This window comes from Hydra vulgaris, chromosome 01, assembly GCF_038396675.1.
Source record: "Hydra vulgaris chromosome 01, alternate assembly HydraT2T_AEP".
NCBI classification, from domain to species: Eukaryota; Metazoa; Cnidaria; class Hydrozoa; order Anthoathecata; family Hydridae; genus Hydra; species Hydra vulgaris.
The window spans coordinates 74,011,430-74,031,275 of NC_088920.1; the positions used below are offsets into that span (position 1 = coordinate 74,011,430).

The 19,846-nt window shown below is 24.8% G+C and overlaps 1 protein-coding gene across 1 annotated transcript in view; it reads left to right on the forward strand.

Moving 5' to 3' along the window:
* Positions 1-19,846, forward strand: part of LOC136075598 (uncharacterized) — a 76,360-nt gene that overhangs the window by 18,103 nt on the left and 38,411 nt on the right. Inside the window, exons 3-6 of the mRNA XM_065789135.1 lie at positions 44-91; positions 2,498-2,545; positions 9,334-10,683; positions 12,949-12,996. Of these exons, the coding sequence (XP_065645207.1) occupies positions 44-91; positions 2,498-2,545; positions 9,334-10,683; positions 12,949-12,996 (1,494 nt within the window). The remainder of the gene's footprint in view (positions 1-43; positions 92-2,497; positions 2,546-9,333; positions 10,684-12,948; positions 12,997-19,846) is intronic.

Consider the following 19,846-nt stretch of genomic DNA (forward strand, 5'->3'; position numbering starts at 1 on the left):
TAAAAGTTTTTTTTTTAAAAGAGAACTTTATAATATCATTTAGAGACTTCAAATCCACCAGAAATGTTTTCAGGATTTTCTGCATATAAAGGTAATTTTAATAATTGGTTTATCTAAATTTACTAAACATTTACTATATTCTAAAAAAATTTGCAACAAATAGGTTTCTATGTGCATTGTTAATATAAAAACCTTATTAGCAAAGTTTGTTGAATATTTATTGAGAGCAGGATCTTCATTCAGGGTTGGCAAAAATTTGGTTTTTTTAAAAACACCCGGCCCAGTGGCTTTTTTTAGGTAGTTTTGGGCTTTATTGGGTAAATTTGTTTTTTTTTTTGGGTTTTATTTTTATTTGGTATCTGTTAAATTTGTATTTTTTTTGTTTTTTTGTTTAATTATATTGAAAATTAATATAGTTATTTAAAATATATTTTACATAGCGTTATTTAATAATTTATAACAAGAACCCTAACCCTAACCCTGAACTAACTCTAATAATTGTTTATAAATAATTGCAAAATTTCATAAATTTTTCATTATATAACTTTCTATAATTTAGTTTATTAGTATTATAAAACATATTATAACAAATAAGTTTACAATACTATTAAATTATAATTTAATAGTATTGTAAACTTATTTGTGACATACCTGAAGAATATTTTATTCCTTTAGGTCATCTATCTAATATTACCCTTTTAAGTTTTTATAACAAAAATTGAAAAATCAAATGCTGCTAGAACTTATTAAAATTGATATCGTTCTACCCTTATTTTCTACCCATCTATTCAAAGTTTGTAATATCAATATCTATCATTTTCTTAATAATTTTAGTTAATGAGAAAGTAAATATTAGCCCTTTTATTCTAGCCCCTGTTACAAAATGATGGTGCAGCGTTTACAATTTTGCAAATGTAAATTTTTAAATCACTGAAAGAAGTTTATGTGTTGTGTTTCCAGTTAATTTTATTGGACTAACAAGTTTCTTACTTGAGACCATATTATGTTTTGTCATTCATTAAAGTACTACATTTTATTTTTGTTTGCTCTGTTCATAAAAAGTATGTTTCAAATTAATATCTTTAAAAAAGTAACATCCAATAATGCTGGCCTTGTTTTAAATAAAAAAATGCTTAACGCTTTAGCCTTTTGTAAACTTGACGTCATAAAATTCTCTTTATTTCTTTAATTTTTTAAGACATTAGCTTTCTTAAATTACTGCAATAATATTAATTACCAGAAAACGAGTTAAATATTATTTATCTCATTTTTTATTATTACTGCTAGGAAATGTTTATTTTCTTTCTTTTCTTTTTTTTTTTTTTAATATTGAATAGTTAAATTTAATATTACATTTTTCTAAACATTTGATATAAACAAATTGTTTTTCTCGACATTTGTATAAAAAAAAAAAAGTAAGCCACTAACATATAAAAAAGTTAATTTATCTATTTTATTTATTAAAAGTTAATTATTTTTTTATTAGAATAAAATAGTATATTTTTGATAGTGTAGTTTTAAATTAAATCATGTTTTTTATCAGAATTAAATTATAATAGCAGTAGGCAACCTGTAATACGGGTTATTAGTAAATAAATTACTAATAATATTTTAGTTATAATTTATTTTCTCTAATGGAATATAAATTTATTAATGTTTTTTTAGTTCTGCTTACTTTTATTTTTCTTGGCTTCCTAGTTAAACTAAAATGTTAGCTTCATTAAAGATAGTTAACCATTTATTTTGCAACGTTTGAACATTAAATGCGCAAATCACAACAAAATCGTTATGTTAAAGTATGACTTGAATTATATGCATAGATCATCCAAGTCTTATTTTAAAATTGCAGAAATTTGTTTAGGTAAAATATCGGGAATATATTTTCCCTTTTCTTCCTCTTAATTTTACTTTTAACTGAGTAGTTTCTAATTTTTTTTAAACTGTTCTTTATTTTTTTAAGAGCGATGAGTGAAGCTTAAAACTTAAATATTCACAAAAATTATACCTTAACTTGTATGTTAATATAAGTTACTAATATATAACTTGTAAACTTGTTTGAAAAGAAATTCTTTTGTTCAACGACGCAATTGCTTTTACTCGACATTTTTGAAGTAACTGTTACGCTTTACGTGAATAAAAGTTGGAGCAAAATGGATAAATGTATTCACATAAATGTATATTACCAATAAGTCTAAAAGCGCTGAGTAAAAGCAGTTGCTTTTTTTTATTCACCCAACATAATGAGCTGAAAAGGTTAAAAAAAGATGTTTATTTAATTTGATAACAAAACATCATGTTACATATTACTTTTATAAAATTTAAAATTCTAGTAATGGTGAAACAATTTGAAGCTGCAAAAATTTGTAAAGAAATGATTTGTAACAAAAAAAAAGAAAAAAATAGTTTGCATAAATTAAAGATTTATTTGGATTAGCTTCACATCTAAACTTAATTTAAAAGTTTTTTTTTTAAAAGAGAACTTTATAATATCATTTAGAGACTTCAAATCCACCAGAAATGTTTTCAGGATTTTCTGCATATAAAGGTAATTTTAATAATTGGTTTATCTAAATTTACTAAACATTTACTATATTCTAAAAAAATTTGCAACAAATAGGTTTCTATGTGCATTGTTAATATAAAAACCTTATTAGCAAAGTTTGTTGAATATTTATTGAGAGCAGGATCTTCATTCAGGGTTGGCAAAAATTTGGTTTTTTTAAAAACACCCGGCCCAGTGGCTTTTTTTAGGTAGTTTTGGGCTTTATTGGGTAAATTTGTTTTTTTTTTGGGTTTTATTTTTATTTGGTATCTGTTAAATTTGTATTTTTTTTGTTTTTTTGTTTAATTATATTGAAAATTAATATAGTTATTTAAAATATATTTTACATAGCGTTGTTTAATAATTTATAACAAGAATTTTTCAAATTATTTTGAAAAAGATTTTTAAACATAGTTTAAAACTATTATAAAAAAAATTTTTAATTTTAAACCTATATGTATTGATTTAATTTTGATTTAAAAATAATAATTTTATAATAAAAAATGTCAATGAGAAATGGTAAAAAGAAAGTTGGATAATGGGAGGAAGTAACAGAAGTTTCAATTGAACTTTAAATTTGAACTTGAAATTCAGATGAACAAACTTGTTTCTCCATGTGGCGGCCTTCTTTATAAAGATTCAGGTTTTGAAGTTGAGAGTTGAAATAGGGTTTTAAAAACTATACGGTAGCTTCCTTGACTGTAGTGGCTCTCTCAGCCTTGGGATGAATAACATAAAAGATAAAAAAGACAATCTCAATCTGTAAAAATATTTGAACAAAAGTTGTAGTAATATATTTCCAAATAATGATTTAAAAGTTAGTAAATCTGCTCTGATAGCTTGACCATTATCTCAAGTTGAAACAAGTTTTTTGGCATCTGTTAGTTTTATAAGTTTGTCAAAACCCTTGTAAGAAGCAACAGCTGATGTCATCATACACAATATCAATTCTATATCATTGAAAATCAGGCCGTATTTAGAAAAGCTAATAGTCTTCAAATTTAACTCTTAAAAAATACTTGGTGTTGTTTTAGAATCAAGTATGTAACTTTTGTTAAATTAAAGTTTTACAAAATATGTTTTTATAGACCTAAAGAAAACTAATAATTAAAAATAGGATTAAATAATAATAAAAATAAGTTTTTTTTAAAGGTAAAAATCGAACGATTAAAAATAAAGGCAAGGCAGAAAATGGCTTAACAATCTTTATCCTGATTTTGTACCTTGGTTGATTTTGCTTAAATTAATATACTGTGATAGGTTTTATACTAAGATGTAAATGATCAAATTACATCGACAATAATGTGGAGTGATTGGTGGCTTATCATTAACCCAAGAAACAAAAAATCAGTTCAGTAAAAATTGCTTGCAGGATTTTGCAAATTTATTTCAACATTAGTTAAAAGAATATTTTCCTAGTTTAGTTTTATTTGTTCAAAAGTTAGAAATAAACTATGAGAGAAGTGAAAAGGCAAAAAAGCTTCTACAAATATATAGTCAGTATCAAAAATAGTTTGTTGGCTTTGTAAAAAGTATATCGTAAATATAATAACTTTTATCAAAATGTATCAAACTAAAAAATCTTATTGAATGAATCTTTTAATTTATTTGGTTACCAAAAATATAATTGTGAAAAAACATTTAATTAAAAATACTGCATTTGAATTAAAAAATTTTCCTTTATAGCTACTATAATATGTCTATGTTTTCAAAATCGTTGGTTATAATAGTTCATTGCCTGGGTTTTATTCGGTTTTTTTAGGTAGATTTTATTGGGCAGGTTTTTTATTGCCAATCCTGCCTTCATTAAGCTTCAAAAAATTCTTTTATTTCTTCAAATAAAATAAGTTAACTTTAAATACAAAACAAGAACTTTTATCTATATCATTACATAAACATTAACAATTGAGGTGTACATCTAGAAAAAAGTATTGTTTTAAATAAAAGAATAATTTTTTCTTCTTTGTAACTTCTATAAAATTGTATTAAATTTTTCTAATAAATATTTAGCTATTTATCATTAAATAATTGTTTAACTTCCTTCAGTTGCATTTTTATTTGTTACCTTTATATATTTATTGTTTTTATATGTTACTTTATTTTAAAGTTCAGGACTCCCTTGATTTTTGAACGTTTTAAATTTTCAGAAAAAAGATGAAAAACAAAAGAAAAGATTTGGTTTTTTGTTTGTTTTTAACAGTTTCATGTAAACCTGCTGAAAAGTGTGGTTAAAAAAGTAAAATCTAAAGTAAAATTAACCTTAACTAAAAACATCAAATAAAAGAGCAGTGTAGGGTCGTTCAAAAAATAACGCTTTAAAAAATGTATATAAACTGGGACCCATAATTTGTTCAATTTGAATAAATAATACTGGATTATAATATACTAGCAGTAGGCTAAGCAACCCAGAATACAGATTAGTAATAAATAAATAACAATTTAACTTGATATATTATCTGAAAAATATAAAATACAAATTCATTAATATATAGGGCAGCCATTGTCCCAGTTTTAAGGTTGAAGAACACTATAAAAGTTTTAATTAGTTTAGCATTGTGCTCTCCTCCATAAAATTTGGGACAATGGCATCCCTATCTGTTTAAATTAACTTTTTGGTTTTGCTTGCTTTTATTTGTCTTGGAACATAGTAAAGACGACATAACTTAATTTATTAGGTTCTTTTTAATAACAGCGAGCACCAGAGAAGAAAAGCCAAGAACAACTTACCAATACTTAAAAAGAAGAAGAAGTAAAAAGGAAAATGATCATATTAAACTACAAAAGCATTATTTTACATATTTATTATTGTGTTTTAGAAAAATTAAGTTTATTAATAAAGTAAATCATCATTTTGCATATTTATTATTGTGTTCATAAATTAGGGACCCGTAAAGTATATATCATTATCAATTATTGTACCAAAAAATACATTTATTGTATTTTATTCAATACAATTATTGTACCAAAAAATACAGCGTAGTAAAAACAGAGTGTTCCAATAAATTTCTCCTTTACTAATAAACTTTTGTTAAATAGAGAGGAGACAGATTGTGTTTCAAAGACACTGTGTTTTAATAAAAAATTTACAATAAATTATTATAATCATAACTTTTGCAACTAATTTTTTTTGTTTTTGTCATTAAATGCAGCAACTCATAAGCTATTGCTTTTAATGACAAAAAAATATAAGTAAGTGCAAATTAGCTATAACCTAATTAACTAATAAAAAAAGGTTTTTAAATATTACGACTAAACAAAATAATTTTTAATTCAATAGTTTAGATCCAATTTCTTCATAACTATTATATAATGATTAATCCTGTAAGATTCATATCACATAAATTTACTAAATTAAAGCTTATTTTTCAATAGTAAGCAAACTAATAAACCAATGACAGTTAAAAAAAAAAAAAAGAATCATTTAAGTTTAGGGTAATTATAATAAGTTATATGAAAGTTGAATGAACTTTGATTTGTAAACAAGTGTAAAGAATAATAATAGAACTAAAATACATATAACAAATCTAATAATAGTCTAATTAATAATAGACATAAAAAGTAATAATAAAATTGTTGTTATAATAGTCCTAAGCTTATCAGTCGTGGTATCGTAGAATATCTGAAAGTAATTAGAAACAAAAAGTTGAGTATAATAAAATGTAGATAAACATAAGGTTGAATTTTAAATAAAATATAAATATTAGCACTCATCTGATGAGTCCAAGAAATTATAATTGCTAACTTTTAAAAAAAAAAAGAAAAAGAAAAAAAAAAAATTATGTAGCTTTACAAATTCTATTTGTATTTTAAGTCTAAGTTCCAAAGTGTCTTAAGTAAAAAATAATTTACAGAAATTAAGACCATCCTAAATGGTGCCAAGTAATACCGCAACTTAGTAACATCTCTTGACTGGCAAGAATAACAATATTGCTTTACGCGCTGCTAAGTAACACCGCTTTTAAGGAACAAGAAAACAGAATATAAACATTTATTACCTTGAACATAATATATTTTATAAACTATAAACATTTACTTTATTACACATGAAAACATAAACTATCAATTAATAACATTTGAAAATAAATTTGTGCACTTTTTTTTTACCACACAATACTATATTGTGTTTCAGGCAAAATTAATAAAAAGATTTGGTTTACCAGATCTTTATATCACTATTACTTTTTATTTTTTTCAATTATATGATAATTACTGTCAACTTGTCTAACTATGATGTTCTAGTATAGGTATAAATTTATTTCTTCTTGACAAGCAGCAATTTTTTTCATTTTGATGACAATTTTAGCTCGCCTAGTTCCAATCATTTTACTAAAGTAGCAATTATTTTTAAGTTGATCGTATTTCTTCTAAAAACTTATTTAAGCCTTATATCACTGAAATCTATGTAAATTTATGTATATAAACTTACATGTCCACAATTAACAGTCTTATTTTATAAAACTTTTTGTCTTAAATACATAAATAAATCTCCAACTTAAAATAAAACCTAATAGTGAGCTTACTCAAATCAGAATCAATTTGTCTAAAAATGTTTACTTGTATTAATTCTTCTAAATACAAAAAATAACAATAAAGTAAGTTACTAAAAAGCTCTTTCCAATTGCTATAAAAAATAAATCAAAACCTGCTTAAATATTTTTAAAATGATTAAAGACAAAACTGAACCGAAAAGAAGTTGCACAGTACTAATAAAAAAATAACTACTTTACCAGTCATTTTAGCACTAACTTCAAAAAAACAAAACAGACTATAAAAATTAGAAAAATAAAAACAACCAACTACAAACAAACATTTAAATTTTTATGGTAAAATTAAATATTGAATAACGTCAATTCTTCTTGAATTCTAAAAATTTATCAGCTCTAATTTGCTTGCAGACCGCATGGAATATGATAATGATGTTACCACACCTTAATGATAAAAAATATTAAAATGCTTTATATGAAACATATTCAATGATTTAATCTAGATTTAAAAATATTAAAAAGAAGCTTACTGCTCTCAAATCTACAAATATTAAGAACTTACTGAGTTCTATCTGTCCGTTTAAAAATAAAAATCGAGATTGGAGCAATAGAACAAAACGAATATAAGCTTTAATAAAAACATTTCTTATTCTTTGATATTATTATTTTTAAGTTATCTATCAAATCTTTTACATAATTAAAAAACAATAAAATTGCAATTGCAACAATGATTTGTGTAACGTATATGGAATTTCTACTTAAAAATAATCTAAATGATGAAATTTGCTTAAGTCGCCCTTGTCTGTCTTAAAAATTTTGTTCTTATCATACCTTCTACAAACAATAGTCTTAATCTATAAATAATAAATTGAATCTAACTTACTAAAATACCCTTCAGCTCCTTCTAACTGATCTGAAAAATAAACCAGTACTTGCTTAAAATGTTCCAAAAAGACTAAAGACAAAACTGAAACACTTTACTAAAGAAGAAATGTACTAAAAAAATACTTTACCAGTCTTTTGAGATCTAAGTTCTTTTCAAAAAAGAAACAGGCTATAAAAATTAAAAAAATTAAAAACAACCAACAACAAACAAAGGATTATTTAAGTTTTTATTGTAAAATTAAACAATGAACAACACCAGTTCTTCTTAAAACTAGAAATTTATTAGATCTAGTTTGCTAGAAGGTCTTGTTTGAAAGACCCTGTGGAATATAGATTTATGTTAATTTTTTGTTAACTAATTTAATCTTTCCTTATCATTCATATTGTTATTTTTCAGTTCTGAAAAAAACAGAATAACTTTAAAATTCTCATTATTTAAAAGTTTGTAACTATACTTCAACTTCTTCCCATTCAGCTTCTTTCCTTCAGCTATTAAACATCATGAACTTTGTATAAAAAAAAGTATATATTCTAAATGAGTTTAGTTAAATCTTTAAAGTCATTCACAATAATCTCCAGATTTCAAGCTGCAGAGGAGTTGCAGTGAAAAGTATCTATTTTTAAAGCAACAGAAGCAATAATGATTTTACTTGACCTTTTTAAACGTTGTTAGGGAAAGTCAATATAGAGCCTCACCATGATAACATGGATTTAAAAAGTTGGCTTCACCATTGCTGAAGCCAACTTTTAATTTTAAATAATTTTTAATCAATTTTAACTAAATAATTTATTGGAGCTAACAACTTTATTCTTATGTAAGAATTTTGTCACAACTTTAATTAGAGATATAAAATATTTTATGTAACTTTAATTTTTATAACTATCAATAAATATCAAATTCATAAAAATTAATTTTAGTACTTGAGAAATTTTAGTACTTTAACTTTACTTTATTCTTTAATATTACTATAAGAAGTTTGTTTGAAGTAAAAACTTTTTCAGACAAAAAAGCAAATAGAAAATAGGTTAAATATAATTACTTTAACCCTGAGCAACTTCATTTATAAATCAATAACAATAAGATTAACAAGAATTTTTTAGATCCATTAGATTTATAAGAAAGTTAAAGGAATTTATAGGAATCTTTATGTCAAGTACATATTTATAACTATTTTGTAAGTATTTATTTATATAACTATTTAATAATTACACAAGTAAATAATTCTAGCTATTTTATGTCTAAATAAAATTTTAGTAATAGTGATCATCATCGTCATTGTCATGAACATGAACATAAGCAAAATTTTGATGATGGCTTAACTAAAAGTTTTTTGTTTATTTAGATTTGTCAACGGTGTGTGCTGAACTAAAAAAGTATTATCTTTTGATGATGGCTTAACTAAAAGTTTTTTGTTTATTTAGATTTGTCAACGGTGTGTGCTGAACTAAAAAAGTATTATCTTAAACATTATGGGGAAGTTAGTGAACTTCAACCACCAAATAAAGCATCTTCAAATGTTGATCTAATGCATGAGTTTGTTGATCTATGTATTGTTGATGCAGTAAAAACTCAAATGGATGCAGCTTTTAGTGTTGAACGAAAAAGATTTCTTGAAAAGCAAATGAGTTATACACCGATTCCATATAGTAAAGTATTTATGAACGAAAAATCAGTAACATTAATATCTGGAATAGCTGGCATTGGAAAAACATGGTTGCTTAGAAAATGCTTGCTCGATTGGTCAAATATGTTAATTTGGAAAGATGTTGAACTTGTTTTTTATTTGGAATGCAGGAGGCTTAATCAATATCCATATATTTCTAATATGAATGAATTACTAAATGTTTTCTACAAAGATATTGTTAATGACTTTAACATTAGTAGTCATACTGCACTGTTTATAATTGATGGATTAGATGAGTTTAAATATTTCAATGAGTTATTAAATCCAAGCTTGACTTGTAACTATCCAATTGTAAATGCTTTAAAAGAAATTCGAAAATACAAACATGTAATTGCTGGTAGAATTTATGCAATAGATCAATACCAAAGTATATATACAGAATATATTGATAAGTTAACTATTCAAATTATGGGGTTTAATGAAAATGGAATAAATTATTATATAGAAAATCATGTTATGAATGAAAAAAAAGAAGTTGTAAAAGAAGTTTTAAAGGAGTCTCCTATTGCAAAAGCCATGGCATCTGTTCCGTTTTATTTATCTTTTATGTGTAAAGTTATAAGTGATTCAAAAAAAATAGATTCAAATTCTTTCTTAACAATGACAGATTTGTATGCAAGTATTTTTTCATACTTTATGCAAAAACGCATCATTAAAAGCAATAAATTGGTATACAAGATAATGGAAGGCAGTTCCAATAAAATATTTGTTTTAAATATTTGTAAATTTGCATATAAAATGTTTGTTAACAATAAAATAGTTTTTTCCAAAGAAGAAATTCAAGATTTTATAAGTGACCTTGATAAAAATGATGACAATCTTTTTGGATTTATAGAAAAGGTTGAAAGTGATCTGGGTTGTTATTATCAGTATACACATTTGTCAATAATGGAATTTTGTGCATCTGTATATGCATATAATTATTTAAGTAGTGATGAGATTATGGCCAACGATAGGCTGAAGAGTTGTTTATCAATGATTTGTGGATTAGCCAATAAAAACCAAAATAGTTTTTTAATGCTTCTTGCTAACCTGAATCCTTCAAAAAATCCCAATAAAGAATCTGTTCTTTTGTATTCTATTTTGGGTAAGTTCAAATATTTTGTGACATTATTGTGAGTCTATTGTGAATTATTGAGAGTTTAGATAATCATATAAAAAATAAAAAACTTTTTCCTTTTTTCATGTGTGTATATAAGTATATATATATATATATATATATATATATATATATATATATATATATATATATATATATATATATATATATAAATATATACTTTTTAAAGTAGTAGTTTCCTGAATTTAATAAAAAAAGAAGGATTTTTAATTCTTTCAAAATTGAATTATATTTTACTTGGTGTTGTATGTAAAATGTTTGCTAACTTATTTTCTATGAAAAATATTCCTCTCATGCATTTTAAAGTTTGCTTTGCTTAATTGCTATTTTTATTATGCAAGTTCGTTCTAACTCAAACACTTAATGATACGCTGAACAAAAAACAAAAACGTTTTTTATAACCACCGCAAAATAAAATGGAGAGAAGAACCTCTATCGGATTGTGTAAAGCTGAACTGAGAAATTCTGTGATGAGCACAAATATTTATTATTGAAAGCAGATGTTTTTTAATGGAAAAAACTATGCAAACTTGAGTGCCTAAAGGTAGACTCTCAACCGGAAGTACAATGGCAAAACAACAAATGCTTTTGTTAATATCTCATTCAATAATTTGTTTTGGAAAGTTTAATGATTTTCTCTATGATATTTTGTTAATATCTCATTCAATAATTTGTTTTGGAAAGTTTAATGATTTTCTCTATGATATTTTGTTAATATCTCATTCAATAATTTGTTTTGGAAAGTTTAATTACCTTTCAACTTATTTTCTAATGTAACTCTATGATATGAACACAACTTGTCTTGGCACTTGGGGATCCCTTTAGAATTAAAATTTTATTTTTGGATTTTTCCTTTATTTATTTTATTTTATTCCTTTCTGTTGAGTAAAAAAAAAAGAACTTTTTTTTTTTCAAATATAACCAGTTAAAAAAAAGACTTGTTGATGATGATACATTTAAAAAAATATTATGAAAAAAATGTTTGATTCTTATCCAAATAAATAAAGTTTAGCTTGAATTAACATAACTGTCAATATTTTAATATAGAACTTTAGTAATTCATAAAATACCCATTATTAATAATGTTTTTCAAAATTAATAATTGACAGTGACATTATTTTTATAGTATTATAAACTTTATAGCTACAAATAGACCAGGAAAAGTGAAAACAATGTTTTTATTTTTTTACTAAAACTTAATAAGGTGCAGAATATGTAATAACCAATGTCCTTATTTCAAAAAAAGTTTTAATAAATCCTTTTTCTTCATAAATTTTTGCCACTGATAATGCCATGCTATACTTAATTCTCCGCATAGTGGCCTTGTTTGTCAAGTTTCATGTTATATCCGAATGTATTTAATACTAGAGAACATATTATTTAAGAAACAACATACCTGAAGGTAAAAGAACAAAATTACAGTTTAAAACACGTTGCATGTTCGCTTTTATTATGGCTTTTCTCTGTTGTCTGCTAGTGATGTTGGTACTGATTAGAAACCTCTGTTTATAGTTTTACAAAGCAAATGATTAATGGGATTTAAATTAGATAAATTGCCTACCATAAATAAGTACAATGTTTTTGGTATTGTAAGGATAAGTTAAAGGTTGACATACAATGACATTTTGTATCATTGTTACAACCCTCGCCACTCTTTACCTCCGAAACACCAAACTTGACAAAGAAGACTGCTATGGCGAAACAAATTACAAGCCCAGTACTACCAAAGTTGTAGTTAAATTTTTATTTATATTTATCAGCACTCAGTATTAGGAAAAATGAGGGCGGCAATAATTTGCTGACCTCAATCATTTAAAGGTCGGCATCAGGTTGGCAAAAAAAATTCCATACAAAGGTCTAACCATAAAACATAGAGACGAGGTTGGCAATTTTATGCCGAACTCAAACACTTTAAGGTTGGCAGTTAGGTTGTTATTGCCCAATGCCGACCATAATTCCGAGGGTTGTATTTATTATATATTTGTATGTAAAATATGTATAAGGATATAAATTTGATAACAAAACATCATGTTACATATTACTTTTATAAAATTTAAAATTCTAGTAATGGTGAAACAATTTGAAGCTGCAAAAATTTGTAAAGAAATGATTTGTAACAAAAAAAAAGAAAAAAATAGTTTGCATAAATTAAAGATTTATTTGGATTAGCTTCACATCTAAACTTAATTTAAAAGTTTTTTTTTTAAAAGAGAACTTTATAATATCATTTAGAGACTTCAAATCCACCAGAAATGTTTTCAGGATTTTCTGCATATAAAGGTAATTTTAATAATTGGTTTATCTAAATTTACTAAACATTTACTATATTCTAAAAAAATTTGCAACAAATAGGTTTCTATGTGCATTGTTAATATAAAAACCTTATTAGCAAAGTTTGTTGAATATTTATTGAGAGCAGGATCTTCATTCAGGGTTGGCAAAAATTTGGTTTTTTTAAAAACACCCGGCCCAGTGGCTTTTTTTAGGTAGTTTTGGGCTTTATTGGGTAAATTTGTTTTTTTTTTTGGGTTTTATTTTTATTTGGTATCTGTTAAATTTGTATTTTTTTTGTTTTTTTGTTTAATTATATTGAAAATTAATATAGTTATTTAAAATATATTTTACATAGCGTTATTTAATAATTTATAACAAGAACCCTAACCCTAACCCTGAACTAACTCTAATAATTGTTTATAAATAATTGCAAAATTTCATAAATTTTTCATTATATAACTTTCTATAATTTAGTTTATTAGTATTATAAAACATATTATAACAAATAAGTTTACAATACTATTAAATTATAATTTAATAGTATTGTAAACTTATTTGTGACATACCTGAAGAATATTTTATTCCTTTAGGTCATCTATCTAATATTACCCTTTTAAGTTTTTATAACAAAAATTGAAAAATCAAATGCTGCTAGAACTTATTAAAATTGATATCGTTCTACCCTTATTTTCTACCCATCTATTCAAAGTTTGTAATATCAATATCTATCATTTTCTTAATAATTTTAGTTAATGAGAAAGTAAATATTAGCCCTTTTATTCTAGCCCCTGTTACAAAATGATGGTGCAGCGTTTACAATTTTGCAAATGTAAATTTTTAAATCACTGAAAGAAGTTTATGTGTTGTGTTTCCAGTTAATTTTATTGGACTAACAAGTTTCTTACTTGAGACCATATTATGTTTTGTCATTCATTAAAGTACTACATTTTATTTTTGTTTGCTCTGTTCATAAAAAGTATGTTTCAAATTAATATCTTTAAAAAAGTAACATCCAATAATGCTGGCCTTGTTTTAAATAAAAAAATGCTTAACGCTTTAGCCTTTTGTAAACTTGACGTCATAAAATTCTCTTTATTTCTTTAATTTTTTAAGACATTAGCTTTCTTAAATTACTGCAATAATATTAATTACCAGAAAACGAGTTAAATATTATTTATCTCATTTTTTATTATTACTGCTAGGAAATGTTTATTTTCTTTCTTTTCTTTTTTTTTTTTTTAATATTGAATAGTTAAATTTAATATTACATTTTTCTAAACATTTGATATAAACAAATTGTTTTTCTCGACATTTGTATAAAAAAAAAAAAGTAAGCCACTAACATATAAAAAAGTTAATTTATCTATTTTATTTATTAAAAGTTAATTATTTTTTTATTAGAATAAAATAGTATATTTTTGATAGTGTAGTTTTAAATTAAATCATACTAAACCCTAACCCTAACCTGCTTTAGTTTAGAGATAATTTATGCAGAGAGCAGTGCATATAATATCAAACAACAGAAATAATAATATCAACATTAACTTTTGGAGTTCCTCATGGCATGACCATGGGGTAGTATTTTTACTTCACTTAAATTTTTTGGAAATGAAACGTTTTAATCTTTTTTGTTGATGAATAATTTTTAATCCTATAAAATATGGATAAAGACCTGGGTTTACAGTAAAATTTTATTTTCGAAAACTGGCATTAACATTTTATATACCATATTTATAAAAAATAACTATGGGGTTTTTTTTATATATTATAAAATTTATATACTATTTAAATATTATAAGAAAAACAACTTATGTTTAGCATAGATTAGTTTAATTTTTATGAAGAGCTACCTTCTGTAAGAATCAGAGCTCAATAGTAACTCTTCACAACTGTTATTTATTTATTATGCTTTTGCTATTCATACTAGAAAGTCAATTCAGGAATAATTATCACAAAACATTTATACATTCTCTAATTATTGGACTTCAACTGTTTGAAATAGTGACTTAAGAATACTTACCCAGTAATGTGAAACAAATTTTCAAATTTGAAATTAGAATAGCAAAACCAATTTTGCTTAGTTATTTCTTTTTGATGTTTTATATTAGCTAATTAAGACTTAATAGGCGATAAAATGTGTATGGCAGACATATGGCTTGTCTAAATATCATGATTCAAAAGTACGCAAAAAATTTCTTTCTTAATTTTCATCAAAAAAAAAAAGACTTTGTTAGCCTATAACTATTATTTTTTAATTATTGATCTTCATTTTTTCAGCTATCTTAAAATATAAAAATACCCATTGGATAGAAAAGGCTGTTACTAAATTAGGTTGTGTTGTCGAAGTGAGGTTGAAGATGTATCTGTTTTGCGTAATTAATGTAATTAATTTTATATTTTAAGTTATTTTACCAAATTAAGATTTATAATTAAAAAAAATTATAGACTACTAAAGTCTTTGGATAAAAATAAATATTAGAAGAAAAGAAAAATCAGTTTTCGAGTACTTTGAAGCATGCTATTTAGACAAGCCTTATGTCTCCCATATATGTTTTTTTTCGTTTATTAAGTCTCAAATAGCTGATATAAAATAATAAAAGGAAATAACTATGCAAAATGGTTACTTTCTTTTACCTAATTTTCAAACCTGAAGTTAGTTACTACTGAGCTCTGCTTGATTTTCACAGAGCAGCTCTTCTTACAAGGAAGCCCTTAATCAAGTTTGAAATTATATATTTTAAATATATGTGGGTAATTTTTATGGCATTAAAATACACCTCTGGTATTTTTTTATAAATATAGTAGCTGAAAGATCAATACCCATTTTAAAAACTAAACTTTTACTGTAAACCCAGGGCTCACAGTATTACGAGGTCACACAGATGGCGCTAATTGTCTAGAACACCGTTTTTGAGTTAGATTTTGAGACTTGATTATTTATTTATTTTTTCTAAAAATTTAGTCAAACTTCAGTATCTTGAGAACCAATAAGAATATAATGAAAAATTTTTGGAATATTGCTTCTAGTATGAATAATAACAACATGTTAAAAAACTAAAATTTTGAAGAAGGTCACAGTTAAGGCTCGTGCCCTCACTTTTTTCTCCAGAGTCTTTTTTCATTTTATTAACAATGAAGGAGATTTTTTTTTAAATCGAAAAGTCGTCACAAATTCTGCCCAACTAATGACAACGATAAACAAAGGATCTTTTAATGTAAAAATTTATTTAAAAATGATGGTGGCTGTTTATTGTCAACTTTCCCAAATCCCGAAAATTAAATTTTAGTTTGACGTAAAAAAATACGAAGTAAAAGTTATGATATGACAGCACACAGCCTGCTTTGAGATAAAGACCACTTTATTTAAGATATGACTTTCATAAGTTGAATACAACCATTACTATCATACTGAATTCTTGTCTAGTTATATCATATGGAGCTTATTTTCTTAGTTGAGTACCTGATGAACCAAAAAATTAAAAACCTTAGGAGTTTATTATTTACTTGACTGAAACTTAATTGAGATTTAGTGTTCAAACAAATTGGCGACAGTGTTTTAAAATTGTAACATTAACTACAATTGCTGATAATTAAGACAAAAGTTTAATTAATATTTATATGCTGTTTATAAGGTTTTTTAAAACCATCTTTCAGCATTTTATTTTGTAACTACTCTATCTCCACACGATGTTATCATTTTAAAAACTTTGATTTTGTATCCGTTAGATTACAGTGTAATTGTATTTACATCAAAATAATGTGTTATTGTACATTAGTGATATATAGTGATATATGGAATACATTAGTGATATATGGAATAAACATTTGCAAAAAATTGTACATCAGTAATATATGATGGCAATTGCACTATTAAAAAAGTTATGTTTACAAAAATAGAATACAGTAAACAGTATTTCTTTTATTTGAACTAAATTTCTGAATTTACTCAACTTTGATTAACATCATTTTTTAGAAGCTCATTAAAACATGTTAAGCATTAGGAGTTCAACTTAAAAGTTTAATTATTTGTAACAATTTTTTTTATTGTTTTATAAGTATATTAAATTTATGATACTAAGCTATTGGTTTGAATTTCCGAACATTCATTAAAACATCTTTTTTTTTTATCATAGGCGGGCTGAGCACTTGGGAGAAACAGAAAATTCCCAGCTCTTGCCTTGTGCTGCACGATAGTTGACAACGTTTGCTCCTCCCGATGACCCCTATCTTCTGAGTGATGCCCTTCTTATTTTTCCATCTCCTTGTCAAGGCCCCAGTATCATATGAAACTTTTATGATCATAAAAACGTTATAATTATTTCAAAGAATTAACATCATCATTTTTAACAAATTAGTTCTTTTATTAAAAACTAACTTTTCCAAATAAACATTGATCAATATAAAACAAAATTATTAATAGACATTCGTTTTAAAATAGTTCCAGTACATAGAAACAACACTAATGATGCTTTGAAATCAAATATCATATTTTCAAGCTTTGCTATTTATGTACGTAAGTTGTAAATAAATAGCTAAACCAGCTTAGCTATTTGCGTAAAATTTGAAATATTTGGGACCAAAATATATATTGTTACCAAAACAAAATCGTTCCTATTGCGGCTCTACTAACCATCAACTTAAAAAATTGGAACGATTTCTAAAGAACTAAAACTATTTCTTCAGGAACTATTTGCTAGAAACAGGAACGATTTCTCATAAAGTAGGAGCGATCACTACCGGTACAAATCTTAATTACAAAATCTTCTTTTTAATCATTGCAAATTAAGTAGTGCAGTATTAAATAAACAAGTACAGTATAAAAAAATAATCATTAAAACATATGTATACGTTTAAAACAAAAAAAGATTTGGTAAATAATAAATTTCAAACAAAAGAAAAAAATACCTAACACATTGAAACGTTGAGATTGTTGCTGCATAATATTTTATTTTAGTCATGGTTTAGTAATTATAAAAGCGTATTTAGTATTGCTTATTGTAACTAAGTATATTTTTTTAATAATACCTTATTTTCTTTTAAGGTTGTCGTTTGTATATCATTAGTAATTTGCTCAGATTCAAAGAGACAATGACCTAATATTTTATTTTTATTGTTTAGCCGAAAGAAATTAATAAAAATATTTTTTTAAAGTTGCTTTCGAATCTAATTTTAAAAAGCATAAAACGTGAAAGCTTCATTGACGAAGATATTTTTCTTTGGGGATGTCCATTAATAATGTGGACATAATAGGGGAGGAGGAGGTCTGAAACGTTTTGACAATTATTGACAGGGGAAGGTCAAGAAAAGTTGACGTTTACAATAATAGTTTTTTAAATAAACTTAGTTACTTAAAAAAAGAAAAATTAGTCAGCGTTTGTAGTCGCTTATAGCGTAGCGTTTGTATTGGGGAAAGCGGTGTTATAAAATAAAGGTAATAAAGTTATTTGATATCATCTAAATAGTATTTTATGTGGCCTTTCTTTTAATGTACGTTTTATAAAGTTTTGTGAATTGATTTAATTTAATAATAAAGACAAATAAGACAATTACTCTTGAATAAAAAGATTTTTATTTGATTGAGTTGACATAAAACCTCGTGGTCTCTTAGCACACTGTGTAATTACTTTGCGACATTTTTCTGATGTATTTTTTCTTTTTGTAGTTTTATCCATTTTTTTTTAACAAGAAAAAATGGAAAAACTTTCGATCCTCTTCATAACCAATACTGCGCAATCTTGGAATTTATTTATTAATTATTATTTATCAATTATTAGAAATTTTCAAACTTACATTTAATTAAATAAATTAGTCGTTAATGGTTGTCAGGGTTTTCTTACTTATAAGTAAAAACCGCAAATTGTTATTGATCTCGATTATTTTCTTTTTACCTGAATTAGTTACTATTTTCTATCTGAACACATCGTGAATATTCTGAACTTTTTTAAGAAAGGGTATACTTGAAAAATAAACGTTAAAATAGTTATAATCCAAGAGTTATACCTGTTTTTAAATCCTGTAAATTTAAGACCAATTTCAAATCTCCTTTGTTTCTCTAAAATATTAGAGCGAATTATGTATCGCCAACTCTTTGATTTTCCAAATGTATACAAAATAGTTAGCAAAGAGTTTTTAAATCTAATGAAATGGTTTAAGAAAAATCAACTTGGATACAAATAAAACAAAATACACTTTTTAAATAGACTAAAACTATGCTAATATCTTTTGGTGCAGCTCTAATGTATTTAAGATTAAAAAAGTTCTAAGTAGACAAAATTGTGCTGTCAGAATTATTACGAATGTAGGTCGATTTCCCCATCTTAAAGGTCTATTCAAAAATAATATCTAAACGTCTTATAACTAAACATTTATCAAATCCTTATTTTTATGTATTATCTTGAAAGAAAAATAATGTAGGAGAGACATGGGCAAGATGATCTGAACAATTTTTGTTGTTTACTAACTTATTTTTAAGCATAAAAACTAATTTTAGGTGAACGTGTTAGATAAGTCCTTAAGTGGTATTAAATATATTAGCATTTACTTTCAAATAAAAAAGATTAAAGCTAATTTTTTTTTTTTGCATAACCTTAACATATCTTCATCTTGACTTTGGCCTGGGGAAAGAATTTGATAGTGTATTTGTTGGAATATTTTTTTTTTCTCCTCTATTTAGGTGCCCCAAGACGTCCTTACGGTCTTCACGCCTCCTTCCTAAATTTTGCCACCTCTGACAAATACCTCTGGGATTGGTTTTAGAAACACCTCTACGGTTGATTTTAAAAACACCTCTATTCACTGACTTGTGGTGTTGTTCTATGGAACACACAAAAATTAATTTTGATATATGGTTTTTTTG